Here is a 15,093-nt window from a genome sequence, read left to right as displayed (position 1 = left end):
GACAAGTGCTGGAAAATGGGATTAGTGCATCTTTAGTGGTAGTTCTTGTCGGTGCAGACTCGATGGGCCAAAGGGCCTTTTCTGTGCTGCATGCCTCTATGACTCTAAATTGACCAAACTGTGGAACCGTAACTCAGTGAGTGGAAAACGTTAAGAGGAGCATTGGATCTAATTACAAATTGGGATTTCTTGGCTGCATGTTCCAAAATTGTTGAGGCTACATTATCAAACTTTAATTAGTGTGGACATTAATAGACTGTTGAATATATAATGCAGAAAGGTGGGTCAAGATGCCCTCGGGGATAAATGTAATATTTTATATTGCTCTGACTTTCCTAGTGTAATTCTGTCATATTTCATAGAATCAGTCATAGAATCATAGTGCAGAAAGAGCCCTTCGGCCCATCGAGTCTGCACCGAACACAATCCCACCCAGGCCCTACCCCCATATCCCTACATATTATGCCCACTAATCCCTCTGACCTCCGCTATCCTGGACACTAAGGGCAATTTCTTAGCATGGCCAATCAACCTAACCCGCACATCTTTGGACTGTGGAAGGAAACCCACGCAGACACGAGGAGAACATGCAAACTCCCCACAGACAGTAACCCGAACAGGAATCGAACCCAGGACCCTGGAGCTGTGAAGCAGCAGTGCTAACCACTGTGCTACCGTGCCACCCACTTCTATTAATTTTAGAATGCATTTTTTGTGCATTAAACCACACACAAGTTATGACACACTAGGAGTGCGACAAACCTGCTTCGGTGCAGGTTCGATGGGCCGGAGGGCTTCTTCTGCACTGTAGTATTCTGTGACACTCTATGCCTTGGCTGGGATCCAGTTTCCTCTCGCACTCCAAAGACACGCGCGTTACGTTGATTGGTCATGCTAAATTGCCCCTTAGTGTCAGGAAGACAAGCGGGGTAAGTACATTGGGTCAAGGGAATAGGACCTGGGTGGGAATGTTGTCGGAACAGACTCGATGGACTGAATGGCCACCTTCTGTGCTGTAGGGATTCTATGATCCTATGAAAGGTCAATTTAAAAACAGAATTTTGAGGGGGGAGGAAACACTTTTTTACAAAAGAAAAATGTTCAGTGAAGCCGAGTATCTGTTGATGGATCAGTGAGATTGTAGACAGTATAGGTTCTGCCAATCAGTCGGTGAATGAATTCCAACCTGGAGTTATAAAACAGTGGTCAGACTGATCGTACCAAATTAATCAGAAAATAGCTGATCTTAGCTGGCCACATTCTGCCAACTTCCGAAATATCTTTTGTTTGACTGCCAGTTCATTTTGCGTCCAGCACTGCTTTCCTCGAACTTGACACATGGCATTAGATTAGTTCCCTATACTGCAGCCACCTTGCTGCACTCACACTGAACTAAATATGTCAGTTGGGTAATTTTTGAAATATAAAAATAATTGTCTAGAGTTGCTACTGATTTTTTGACACAGATCTTCCTGTAATTCAGTTCCTGGAACTGTGCTCATTGACACACAGTGCTTCCTAGTCCAGCAGTGGCACAAATTTAAAATACTCGCCCTCGCCTTCAAGTCCCTTGATGGCCCCTCCCCTTTCTATCTTTGTTAAACACCACCACCCCCCCCACAAGACCTACAATTAGATGCACGATGGCACTGTGGTTAACACTGCTGCCTCACAGCATAGTGGGTCGGATCTTAAACAATGATGAGACAGAGTACACGAATGAGATAGAGATCCTGGTTAACTGGTGGGGCAACAATAATCTCTCCCTCAATGTCAACAAAACAAAGGAAATTGTCATCGAAGCGTTGAGGAGAAAATGCCCCCGTCAGCGTTAATGGGGGTGAAGTAGAAAGGGTCGAGAGTTTCAAGTTTTTAGGTGTCAGATTACCAACAACCTGTCCTGGTCCCCCCATGCCGACACTATAAGCTAAGAAAGCCCACCAACATCTCTACTTTCTCAGAAGACTAAGGAAATTTGGCATGTCAGCCACGACTCTCACCAACTTACAGATGGACCATAGAAAGCATCTTTCTGGTTATATCACAGCTTGGTAGAACAAGACCCCAAGGAACTTCAAAAGGTTGTGAATGTAGCCCAATCCATCATGCAATCCAGCCTCCCATCCGTTGACTCTGTCTACATTTCCCACTGTCAGGGCAAAGCAGCCAGCATAATGAAGAACCCTGTGCACACCGGACATTCTCTCTTCCACCTTCTTCCTCCGGGAAAAAGATACGAAAGTCTGAGGTCACATACCAAATGAATCAAGAGCAGCTTCTTCCTTGCTGCTGTCAGACTTTTGAATGGACTTACCTTGCATTTAAATTGATCTTCTTCTACACCCTAGCTATGACTGTAACATTATATCCTGCGGTCTCTCGCTTCCTTCTCTATGAACAGTATGCTTTGTTTGTATAGCGCGCAAGAAACAGTACTTTTCACTGTATGTTAACATGTGGCAATAATAAATGAAATCAAATAGTGCGACAGTATTTCTCCAAAAGATTTGAGGTATAGATCAATCTATACTTTTTTCTAATCAATAATTCTGCCTTCCATTAGCTTAAAATTAATATCTTTCTTGTAGTTATACATCAGTATAAATCTCTGTCAAATACCCCAGCCAACCACATGATACTTAATAGTATGGTGATATCTTATTCATCCAGCTGATCCAGACGTAGCCACAGAAATGGATGCAAATCTGCCTTGGTGCACCTCTAATTGCAGGAAGAGAATTGTAATATGTCAGGGTGAGCTTAGAATAATAGAGGTCACGGTATAAATGGGAGACAGGTTGTGTATGTTTCCGTTTCTAATGAGTGGACTTACAGCATGGTTATGAAGCCTGCAATCATTGCCTGGATTCTGCACAGCTACTACATTGCAGCTCTTGCACTAATTTAGAGCATTGATTGCACTGAAAATCTGACAGTAACAATCTAATGCTGCACCCATGTTCTATTCTACTGATTAGTGAAGTCAGTCACTGAATGGCTAAAGTCAGTGTATACTTATTGCAAGAGGAGGCAACACATAAAAATCAAGTTAAGCAAGATCGGAATATAGTGTGCGGTATAATCTAAATCCTTTCTTTCACGAGACTTTCAATTCTATTGAATTCCTCACCTAACGGTCACTTAATGACATTGAAATGAGAATTACAAGGGGGCACAAGTTCAGAATAAGAGGGGAAGGGTTTAGTGGAGATGTGCGGGGGAAGGTTTTTACAGAGAGGGTGGTGGGGGCCTGGAATGCACTGCCAAGTGAGGTGTTTGACGCAGTTACGTTAAACCACATTTAAGACTTATCTTGATAGACACATGAACAGGTGGAGAATAGAGGGATGTAAGTGGTTGGTTTAGATAGGTAAACGTGATTGGCACAGGCTCGGAGGGACAAAAGGGCCTGTTCCTGTGATGTACTGTTCTTTGTTCTTGTAATGACAGTAACTCGGCTTTATGATGGATATTTGCATTTATGGTGGATATTTGCATTGAATAATTATTGAGTGTAATTGCAGTTCAGTTGCTGGTGAGGGGCTAGTGATTCAATGGTTTGTATTCCTACCTCTGGGCCAGAAGCTCCAGGTTCCAATCCCACCCGAAGTCTTGATGGCCACTATAAGTGCATTGCGAACATAACGAAACAGGGTGATTATCGGCCTGCAATTCTTTTGAACGATTGGGTAGATGGATTGTTTGGAGGAGGTTTGTGTGCTCTCTCAGACATCTCCATTTCGCTCTGTGTTCCTTGACCAAGTCTCTCAATGTGTTCCCGAGTCAACCTTCTCCATTTTGGTTGGTCACAATCCAGGCTGGGATGTTCAGGGAGGTTTTGCAGGCATCCTGAAAGTGTTCCCGCTGTCCTTCCTGGGAGCCTCCTGCCACGAGCAAGTTCCCAGTGGATGAGTTACAACTCACCGGATGGCAGATGTTAAGAATGGGAGAGTTTCCTAGTCAGCCATACTGCAATGGCAAACCACAGATGTACTTCGCCAAGCGTGACAGCAGACCAATCCAGTGGAAGTCCACAGTTGCCAACTTGTGTTTCAGGGAGTGGCATCTGAAGGAGGAGGAATTGTGATTCCAATAGCAATTGTTTTAGCTAAAAAAAAAACATGTAAATCACTTGCAGCTGTGAGCAACTTTACATTTTTAATTTACCTAAATGTCTAAAATTGTGCAATACTGCTGAAGTCCTGTTTTGTCACACAATGTTTTTTGTTGATTCATTCGTGGGACATGGGGCATCGCTGTTTGGCCAGCATTTATTGCCCATCCCTCGTTCAGAGGGAAGTTGAAAGTCAGCCACATTGCTGTGGCTCTGGAGTCACATGTAGGCCAGACCAGGTAAGGACGGCAGATTTCCTTCCCTAAAGGACATTACTGAACCAGATGGGTTTTTCCAACAGTGGTTTCATGGTTAACAGTAGATTCTTAATTCCAGATTTTTAAAATTAAATTCAAATTCCACCACCTACCATGGCAGGATTCGAACCTTGGTCCCCAGAATATGATCTGAGTTTCTGGATTAATAGACTAGCGATAACGCCACTGGGCCAACGCCACTGGGCCATCACCTCCCCCATGTGAAGGCGTCCTGCGATGCAACAGTATATTTTGATCTTTAAAGCCTTGGATTGCTTTGAATATTCTCAACATCAAGGCACTAATCACTCAAAACCAGCTTTGCTGGCTGACATGTGCCATTGGCACAGTGATTCGCACTGCTGCCACACAGCTCCAGAGACTCGGGTTCAATTCTGGCCTCGGGTCACTGTCTGTGTGGAGGTGGCACATTCATCCCGTGTTCCAGTTCCCTCCCACACTCCAAAGACATGCTGGTTAGGTGCATTGGGCATGTTAAATTCTTCCTCAGTGTACCCGAACAGGCGCTGGAGTGTGGCAACTAGAGGAATTTCACAGTAACTTCATTGCAGTGTTAATGTAAGCGTACTTCTGACACTAATAAATGAACTTTAAACTCCTGAAGCAACTCTCCTATTCAGAACTTGCTCGTGACAGGAGACTCCCAGCAGGGACAGCGGGAACACTTTGGTGAGGCCGTCAGAGCCTCCCTGAAGAACTCAGAGTTCCCCTCCCGCCCATGGGAGTCCCTGGCTGGTGACTGATCAGAACAAAGAAGGTTCATTCAGGAATGTACTGAGCACACAGATGGAGTTTAATTTAGACAAATGCCAGATGACGCATTTTGTTAGATTGAACCAGGGCAGGACTTTCTCAGTTAATGGTAGGGCACTGGGGTGAGTTACAAAACAAAGCAATCTAGGGGTACATGTTCATAGCTCCTTGAAAGTGGAGTCACAGGTGGACAGAGTGGTGAAGAAGGCATTCGGCATGCTTGGTTTCATCGGTCAGAACATTGAATACAGGAGTTGGGACGTCTTATTAAAGCTGTACAAGACATTGGTAAGGCCACACTTGGAATACTGTGTGCGATTCTGGTCACCCTATTATAGAAAGGATATTATTAAACTGGAAAGAGTGCAGAAAAAGATTTATTAGGATGCTACCGGGACTTGATGGATTGAGTTATAAGGAGAGGCTGAATAGACTGGGACATTTTTCTCTAGAGCTTAGGAGGTCGAGGGGTGACCTTACAGAGGTCTACAAAATAATGAGGGGCATAGACAAGGTAGATAATCAATATCTTTTCCCAAAGGTAGGGGAGTCTGAAATTAGAGAGCGTAGGTTTAAGGCGAGAGGAGAGAGATACAAAAGTGTCCAGAGCGGCATTTTTTTCACACAGAACGTGGTGAGTGTCTGGAACATGCTGCCAGAGATAGTAGTAGAGGCAGGTACAGTGTTGTTTTTTAAAAAGCATTTAGATAATTACATGGGTAAGATGAGTATAGAGGGATATGGGGCAAATGCAGGCAAGTGGGATTAGTTTAGGGGTTTAAAACATGGACAAGTTGGGTCAAAGGGCCTGCTTCCGTGGTTTAAACCTCTGTGACTGTATGACATCAGGAGACTTTGTTAAGGAGTGCATGCACACAGTTGAAATGGCTGTATCAGAGAGAGTGCACAAACCCCCAAACAAACCGTCTATCTTTCAAGCCTTCAAGCACCACTTGCCTGGCGTGTGGCAAAATGTGCAGAGGGGATATTGGCCATCTCAGGACCCATCAAGCTGGAGTGGGTGCAAATCATTCTTGATCCTGATGGAAGTGGGAAGGAAAGAAAGAGGACTTGGAGATGTTGTGCATTGGAACTTGGGTCTGACAGGTGATGTTGTGATTAATTTGAGGTGATAATTAAGGAGACCGTTCATTAAAAGTTACTGAATTTCCCTGAATTACACTGGTGTTACACACTGAAGAGGCCGAATGAAAACCCTTGCTTTTGCTTCAACAAAATAGCGCTCTTATGCAATGCCAGTGATGGCCTGATTTTAAAAGGGGTTGAATACTGTGTGAAAAATTGCCACAGTGTAATGTAGAAAACTAATCAGAAAGATTAAAGTTTCCATTAATCATGTTAACTGAATATCAACGAGATGTTATCAGATCATCATTGGATTTTTAACGTTTTCAGCATCTATATGGCTGCAACAAAATAAAATTAGTGGACACTGATTGATGGTTTCTCTCTGGGGAAATTGCATTATGCTTTCCCATTTGACACCAAAATAATTGCCAAGCATGCAAAAAATGTCCTGAACCGTAATCCAACTCCATGCCTCTTTCCTCGTTTAAATCGGATAATAAAACTTGACGTAATAAAAATTGCGAGTCATCTGCGCCTTAATAAAATGATAATGTGTAGGGTAGAGACTGTCATTTCACGCATGTGTTCACAATCTCATTCTACACTTCCCACTGCCTTGGAAAAGCAACCAGCATAATTAAGGACCTCACACACCCCGAGCATTCTCTCTTCCACCTTCAGACAAGGTACAAAAGTCTGAGATCATATACCAGCCAACTCATGAACAGCTTCTTCCCTGCTGCCATCAGATTTTTGAATGGACTTGCCTTATATTAAGCTGATCTTGCACCACACCCTAGCTGTGACTGTAACACTATTCCCCTATGGAATTTAGAAGAATGAGGGGAGATCAAATTGAGGTATACAGCATGATAAAAGATATGGATAAAGTAGACATGGAGCAGATGCTTCCTCTTATGAGGCATTCTAGGTTGAGAGGTCATAGCCTTAGGATAAAGGGTAGCAAATTTAAAACAGAGCTGAGGAGAAACTACTTCTCCCAAAAGGTTGTGGAATTTGCTACCCAAAGTGCAGTGGATGTTGGGACAGTGAGTAAATTTAAGGAGGAATTAGACAGATTTTTAATTGGTAATGAGTTGAATGGTTATGAGGAGAAGGCAGGAAAATGGGGATGAGGAGCATATCAGCTAGGATTGAATGGCAGAGCAGACTCAATGGGCCAAATAGTCTAATTCTGCTCCTATAACTTATGAACTTGTGTACTCTGTGAACAGTATGCTTGGTCTGTATAGTTCGCAGGAAACAATACTTTTCACTGCATCCCAATACCTGTGACAGTAAATCAAATCAAACTTGTGCATTTTGTTTCCAGGTTGGGTGGATTCACATTGTTGATCCATCTCTTCCATAAATGTATGTAGCCACAAAATATTCAAAGACAGTTTAGGTTGGTTTCTGTGACTGCCACAGGAAGATCTGTGCGAGCAAAATTTTGACATGATTGCTCTCTACCGTCCTTTATTTCAGTGAGTATTAGGATTATGAAGCAGCACAGTGGCGCAGTGGTTAGCACTCACAGCGCGAGGGACCCGGGTTCGATTCCTGGCTTGGGTCACAGTCTGTATGGAGTCTGCACATCCTCCCTGTGTCTGCGTGGGTTTCCTCCCTCAGTCCAAAGATGTTCTGGGTTAGGTGCATTGACCATGCTAAATTCTCCTGAATAGGCCCTAGAGTGTGGCAACTTGGGGATTTTCACTAACTTCATTGCAGTGTGAATGTAAGTTTACTTGTGATCATAAATAAACTACTTTGGAAACTGCTCAGAGCTCTTAGACAGATGAAAAGTGTTGGTGGCTTTAATAAAAGATGCATTGTACTCAACAAAATGCCTGCAACAGGAACTATGCAGATTTGGCTCAGCCTAGTTCCTATTTCCATGGGATGTGGGCATCTCTGGCTGGGCCCAGCATTTATTGCCCAAACCTGAGGGCAATTAACACTCAACCACACTACTGTGAGTCAAATGTAGGCCAGACCAGGTAAGGACGGCAGATTTCCTTCCCTGAAGGACATTAGTGAACCAGATGGTTTTTTTTTCCCAACAATTGACAATGGGTCCATGGTCATCATTTGACTTTTAATTCCAGATATTTTATTGAATTCAAATTCTAACATCCGTGGTGGTGGGATTCAAACCCAACCCCCTAGAGCACAACAGATCAGCCATGATCTTATTGAATGGCGGGGCAGGCTCAAAGGGCTAGATGGCCTACTCCTGCTCCTATTTCCTATGTTCTTATTACTAGTCCAATGACAATACCAATCTGCTACCTCCTTCTCTTGAGCAGCTCCAATTTTAAATGTTTCACCATTAACAGCCAGGCTTTCTGTTGGCAAGGCCTTAAGCTCTGGAATCTTCTCCCTAAACCTCTTTGCCAGTCAATTATTTTATTTTATTCCGCCTACGAAATGCTCCTTAAAGCTTACTTCTTGGGTCATGCTTTTGGCCACCAGCCTAATAATGCCTCGTAGGAACATAGCAACAGGAATAGGCCATTCAGCCCCTCGAGCCCACTCCACCGTTCAGTGAGATAGAGTCATAGAGGTTTACAGCATAGAAATAGGCACCATGTCACCGTTTTGTTTTAAAACCCCTAAGCTAATCCCAATTGCCCTCATTTGGCTCATATCCCTCTCTACCCATCATACCCATGTAACTATCTAAATGCTTTTTAAGAGACAAAATTGTATCCACCTCTACTACTACCTCTGGCAGCTTGTTCCAGACACGTACCATCTGTGTGAAAAAATTGCCCTTCTGGGCACTTGTATCTCTCCCCTCTCACCTTAAACCTATGCCCTCTAGTTTTAGACTCCCCTACCTTTGGGAAAAGATATTGACTATCTAGCTGATCTGTGCCCTTCATTATTTTATAGACCTCTATGGACTGCAGCATTTCAGGAAGATAGCTCTTCACCATCTTCTCAAAACAGCGAGAAAATACGAAGGGTTGTGAACAAAGCCCAGTCCTTCACGCAAACCAGCCTCCCATCCATTGTCTGTCTACACTTCCTGCTGCCTTGGCAAAGCAGCCAACATAATTAAGGACCCCACCCACACCGGACATTCTTTCTTCCACCTTTTGTCAGGAAAAAGGTACAAAAGTCTGAGGTCATGTACCAACCGATTCAAGAACAGCTTCTTCCCTGCTGCCGTCAGACTTTTGAATGGACCTATCTTGCATTAAGCTGATCTTTCTCGACCCCCTAGCTATGACTGTACCAGTACATTCTGCACCCTTTCCTTTCCTTGTCTATGTAAGGTATTCTTTAACAAGAAACAATAATACTTTTCACAGTAGTACATGTGACGATAATAAATTAAAAATCAAGGGAAATTAGCGATGAACAATAATTGCTGGCCTAGCCAGCCATGTCCACATCCATAGAAAAATATATTTTGAAAAACAATTGATCTCTGTAGATACGTGAGTTCAAGCTCAGTATTGACAGTAGATGGAATTTTACAACCTCGCTCGGACAAGGCTCGTAAAATCCCACCTGAGGCCAAAGGAGAATTCCGTCCTGTGAGCCTCACCGCCCCCCCCGGAATCGGTAAAGTCCCTGCTAGTATGTCTGGCGAAAAGGCATGAAGTGGATAAGCAGTTCTAATTGCATTGAATGATGGAACAGGCTGAATGGCCTCCTCCTCCAATGTTCTTACCTGCTTGGAATGGCAGGAGGTGCCAGGGTGGGGAGTCATTTTGCATTACAGATCAACTGCCATCTACTTGAGGGAGAGAACAGGCTCGAGGGGCTGAATGGTCCTCTCTCCGATTCCTGTGCTTGCATATTGTCTTTGTGAGTGTCTGTTCACTGGAGGTCTGAGATTGAGCAATTTCTCCGGCACCTTCACAACATTCTTAAACCATGGAGCGTGTGAAAGGAGAGACAAATATCATCAGTTCTAAAAATTATTCGGGTGAGAAATAAGAACACTTTGAATTTGAGTTGGCAATGAGGGGTCCAAGTACATTACAAAACAGATAGAAAGTAAAACTGCTTCTAATTTATTCCAGCTACCTTTTATATATTCCTTCTTGAGAGACCACTGTGATTCTTATCCATGTTCACTGTAGTTAATGACTTTTGCTTGATAATGTCAATTTGATACCAACTGTTCATTATAGTGAACAGTTAGCTCGGCTAGTACTGAATAGGTTTACAACAATGATTCTGGAAATGGGAAACTTCAGTTCTGAGGAGTTTTGGGGAGATTTGGACTCTTCTCCTTGGAGATTCGATAGAGGTGATCAAAATCATGAGGGGGTTGGACAGAGTGGAGAGGGAAAAACCGTTCCCTGTCATAACGGGATAAAGGGACCGAGAGCAAGAGTGATTTGCAAAAGATGCAACTGCGATTTGAGAGAGCAAATTTTCACACAGCAAGTGCTTGGGGTCTGGAAAGCTCTGTCTGGGAGTGTGGTGAAGGCAGGTTCAGTCGAAGCATTTATAGAATCATACAGTGCAGAAGAGACCTTTCAGCCCACAAAATATTAGAAACACCTGAACTCCTACCTAATCCCACCTGCCAGCACTTGGCCCATAGCCCTGATTTTAAGATGTGCCAAGTGCTCATCCAGATACTTTTTAAAAGATGTAAAACAACACACCTCTACCACCCTCTTAGGGAGCGCATTCCAGACTGTCACCATCCTCTGGGTAAAAAAGATTTTCCTCACATCCCCCCACCAAGTCTCCTGCCCCTCACCTTGAACTTATGTCCCTTCATAACTGACCCTTCAACTATGGGGAATAGTTGCTCCTTATCCGCTCTGCCCATGCCTCTCATAATTTTGTACGGCTTGATCAGGTTGCCCCCTCAATCTTCTCTGCTCCAACACAAACAACACAAGCTATCCCAGCTCTCTTCATAACCTAGATGTTTCATCCGAGGCAGCATCCAGGTAAATCTCCTTTGCAGGAGGACATTAGATGATTATTAGAATAGAAACAATGCGCAGGGGTAACGGAGGAGGTGGCAGAGGAATACCATTAAGTCACGATGCTCGTTTGGAGAGCTGGTGCAGACATGATGGGTCAAATGGCCTCTCTCTGCGCCGTAACAATCCTGTGTTACGTTTTCTTTGGACTCTTCCTGACCTGTGACTAAATGGAGATTGCTAAGGTGCATTTCACAATTGAATCATTTCAGGAAGAGGGAAATTATGAGTTTGGATCAATTGTTTTTCAGCGCCACACCACCTCCTTTTAACATTTAGGATAACGGGACACTTCAGTTGTGTGCGGCTTCCCTTCTCTCCCCCGTTTATTATTCTCAAAGGGCTTTGAATGAATTTAAATTAGAATAGTAGCTTGTTTTAACATTTTAGATCATAGGCAGCACAACTGTGGCATCGTTTTACAGTACAGGAATATGCTTTGAATCTCAAAATAGCGCAGGGCAAATGGAGTAATTAATTAAAAAAGCCCAAAACCCATTTCGAACTATTGTTCCTTACAGAATAGAATCATAGAATCCCTACAGTGCAGAAGGAGGCCATTCGCCCCATCGAGACTACACCGATTCTGACAAAGTAACTTACCCAGGCCTTCTCTCTCTCCCAATCCCCGTAACCCATTTACCATAGCTAATCCCCCTAACCTACAATCTTTGGGAGGAAACCAGAGCACCCAGAGGAAGCCCACACAGACATGGGGAGAATGTGCAAACTCCACACAGACAGTCACTCGAGGCTGGAATTGAACCCGGGTCCTTGGAATTGTGAAGCAGCAGTGCCAACCACTGTGCCACCATAACTGTTACCCCCTGAATTCTGTTTTATTCCCATCGACAATTGGACTAGGATGATTGAAAGGAACATATATACAATCATAAAATTCTTACAAGGCAGAAAGAGGCCATTCAGTCCTTCAAGCCTGCACTGACAACAATCCCCCCAGCTCCTATCCCCATAATCCACATATTTACCCTGCTAATCCCCCTGACACTGAGAGAAAATTTAGCCTGTCTAATCCACCTAACCTTTGGACTGTGGGAGGAAACCGGAGCATTCGGAGGAAACCCACATAGACAAGGAGAGAATGTGCAGACTCCACACAGACTGGGCTGGGAATCAAATCTGGATCCCTGTCTCTGTGAGCTAACCGCTGTGCCAGTGTGGGTTCCATTAAATGTTTTAGGGGTACGTACATGCATGTTTGCACATGTTGACGTGTGTATGTTGTGGTGGGCGTGTATTATTGCTGTCACAGAACAGAGATGTTAAAACTGCAGAAGTTTGGAGAAGAATAGGCGCTGCCTTTTTCTTCCTGTCGCTCTTCCCATGCAATCAATCAGGATCTTACCAAGCAGACAACTTAGCTTCAATGAGGTTGCGTTGTGTGTTACAGAGTCGTACAGCCTCACCAGCATCACATGTTAGATGAGGATGAGCTGGCTAACTCCGCTCAGAGTGAAGAGAAACCTGGCCCTTCGCGAGCTGGAGCGCGGAAGCGTCAGCCGAGCATGTCTGAGACCATGCCCCTCTACACGCTCTGCAAGGAGGACCTCGAGAGCATGGACAAAGAGGTGAGCAAAAAAAGGACATTTGAAAGGAAACAGGTTCAAATGGAGACAGGGACGATATCACTCACACATTCGTGTGGAGTTAGCACGTTCTTTGAGTGTCTGTGTGGGTTTCCTCCACGTGCTCTGGTTTCCTTCCACAGCCCAAAGATGTGCAGGTTAGGTGGATTGGCCACACTAAATTGTACCTTGGTATCCAAAGATGTGAAAGTTAGGTGGATTAGTCAAGGTAAATGTGTGGGGTAATGGGTGGAGTGTATAAGATGCTCTTCCAGAAAGTTGATGGACCGAATGGTCTCCTTCGGAACTGTAGGCATTCTATGGAACATGGGGAGTGGCCATTGTTCACAGAATTGAAGAATTATTCGGCTACAAAACAGGGCCTATTAGCCCTCAATACCATACGGGAGATATCAGTGAATGGCAACGTTTCAAGTGGTGTAGAGGAAAGTTACATGTTCTCCATAGGAGTGGCAAGCAGATTAACCAAGGAGCCAAAGTCTGCCAATGATCTTCAGCCCAGTAGCATATTATATGATAGGATGTACCATATCTATGTGTACAAAGGCAGCCAAAGATATGTGGGTTAGGTGGATTGGCCATGCTAAATTGCCCCTTAGTATCAGAAGGATTAGCAGGGTAAATACGTGGGGTTATGGGGATAGGGCTTGGGTGGGATTGTGGTCGGTGCAGGCTTGATGGGTCGAATAGCCTCCTTCCATACTGTAGGGGTTCTGTGATTTGTGAGCTGTAACGATAGGATCAGTGCACAAAATGACGCTGTTTCGAGATTTAACAGTGATTTTTTTTTCTTGAGTGTTCTGTTATAAATAATGTACTGAAAGTCAGAGCAATGTCTGGACTGCAATCTGAGACAGGATTCTAAAGTAAATCACTGTGACATCTCAGCTATGTGATAATGTGCTGGATAAATTGTTTCATTTTGTGCTGACCTCTGACCGTATTGATTTTAGATCCAATAGATTAAATATACATTTTTTACTACTTAATAGTACAGTTTGGTGCTTGTGTTTTCCCTTCCTGCCTTCGTACCTTATTATGATAGAGCTATATTTTGCCACAATTTGCAGTTGCTTGAATTAACACACACACACTGATCATTTTGTGCCTGTGGTCAAGCGAACCTTTAGAGTTCTTGATTTGAATTTGTCCACAGTAAACCTGGTTATGAAAACTTTTGTCGTAGTGTACATACTTTAGTTCAGATTTTGCCATAGCATGGGATGTCATAGGGGTGGCACAGTGGTGCCTCACAGCGCCAGGGACCTGGGTTCGATTCCGGCCAGGGACCCAGGTTCAATTCTGACCTTGGGTTACTATCTGTGTGGAGTTTAAAGATTATCCCCATGACTGCGTGGGTTTCCTCCAGGTGCTCCGGTTTCCCCTCTCAGTCGAAAGGTGTGTAGGTTAGGTGGATTGGCCATGCGAAATTGACCCTAAATGTCAGGGGGATTAACTAGGATAAAAATGTGGGGTTACGGAACTAGGGTGCTCCAGTTCAATCGCGTTATGGTCGAGGGGATGCCAACCAAACAAAGAGGAATGAATTGAATTGCAACAAAATATTTTTGGGGTCTCTGACATTTTCCTTGTTTGTTCAAAAATGCCATTGAAAAGAATTTCAACATTTACACAAGAAGACAGTTAAACCTCTAAAATCGCATTTTCTTTGTCGAGAATACCCTTGTTTTCTGTCACCCATGAGAGAAAGCTGAATCATTGATTTAATTTTGATTTGATTTATTATTGTCACATGTATTAACATACGGTGAAAAGTATTGTTTCTTGCGCACTATACAGAAAAGCATACCGTTCATAGAGAAGGAAACGAGGGAGTGCAGAATGTGGTGTTGCAGTCATTAGCTAGGATGTAGAGAAAGATCAACTTAATGGAAGAGAAATCCATTCAGAAGCCTGTCAGCAGCAGGGAAGAAGCTGTTCTTAACTGTGTTGGTATGTGACCGCGGACTTTTGTATCTTTTTCCCTATGGAAGAAGTTGGAAGAGAGAATGTCTGGGATGTATGGGATCCTTAATTACGCTGGCTGCTTTTCCGAATCAGCGGAAGGTGTAGATAGAGTCATTTGGATGGGAGGCTGGTTGGCATGATGGATTGGGCTACAGTCACAACCTTTTGTAGTTCCTCGCAGTCTTGGGCAGAACAGGAGCCATAACACTCTCGGGTTTGCACAAGGTTCATCTGGGTCTCGTTGAAGAAACTCGACAGGGCAGCAGGCTGCGGCTTCCAGCCTGCGCCAGGCTTTCTAGAATTTTCCTTACCATCACCCT

The 15,093-nt window shown here is 43.9% G+C and overlaps 1 protein-coding gene across 1 annotated transcript in view; it reads left to right on the top strand.

The window, feature by feature from the left end:
* Nucleotides 1-15,093, top strand: part of ctdp1 (CTD (carboxy-terminal domain, RNA polymerase II, polypeptide A) phosphatase, subunit 1) — a 299,871-nt gene that overhangs the window by 131,958 nt on the left and 152,820 nt on the right. The window contains exon 11 of the mRNA XM_080193894.1: nucleotides 12,610-12,787. Within this exon, the coding sequence (XP_080050020.1) occupies nucleotides 12,610-12,787 (178 nt within the window). The remainder of the gene's footprint in view (nucleotides 1-12,609; nucleotides 12,788-15,093) is intronic.

Source organism: Carcharhinus amblyrhynchos, chromosome 8 (assembly GCF_965287045.1).
Source record: "Carcharhinus amblyrhynchos chromosome 8, sCarAmb.v2.hapA, whole genome shotgun sequence".
Taxonomy (NCBI): domain Eukaryota; kingdom Metazoa; phylum Chordata; class Chondrichthyes; order Carcharhiniformes; family Carcharhinidae; genus Carcharhinus; species Carcharhinus amblyrhynchos.
Note: the sequence above shows the minus strand (reverse complement) of the source record. Positions and strands in the feature narration are given on the sequence as shown.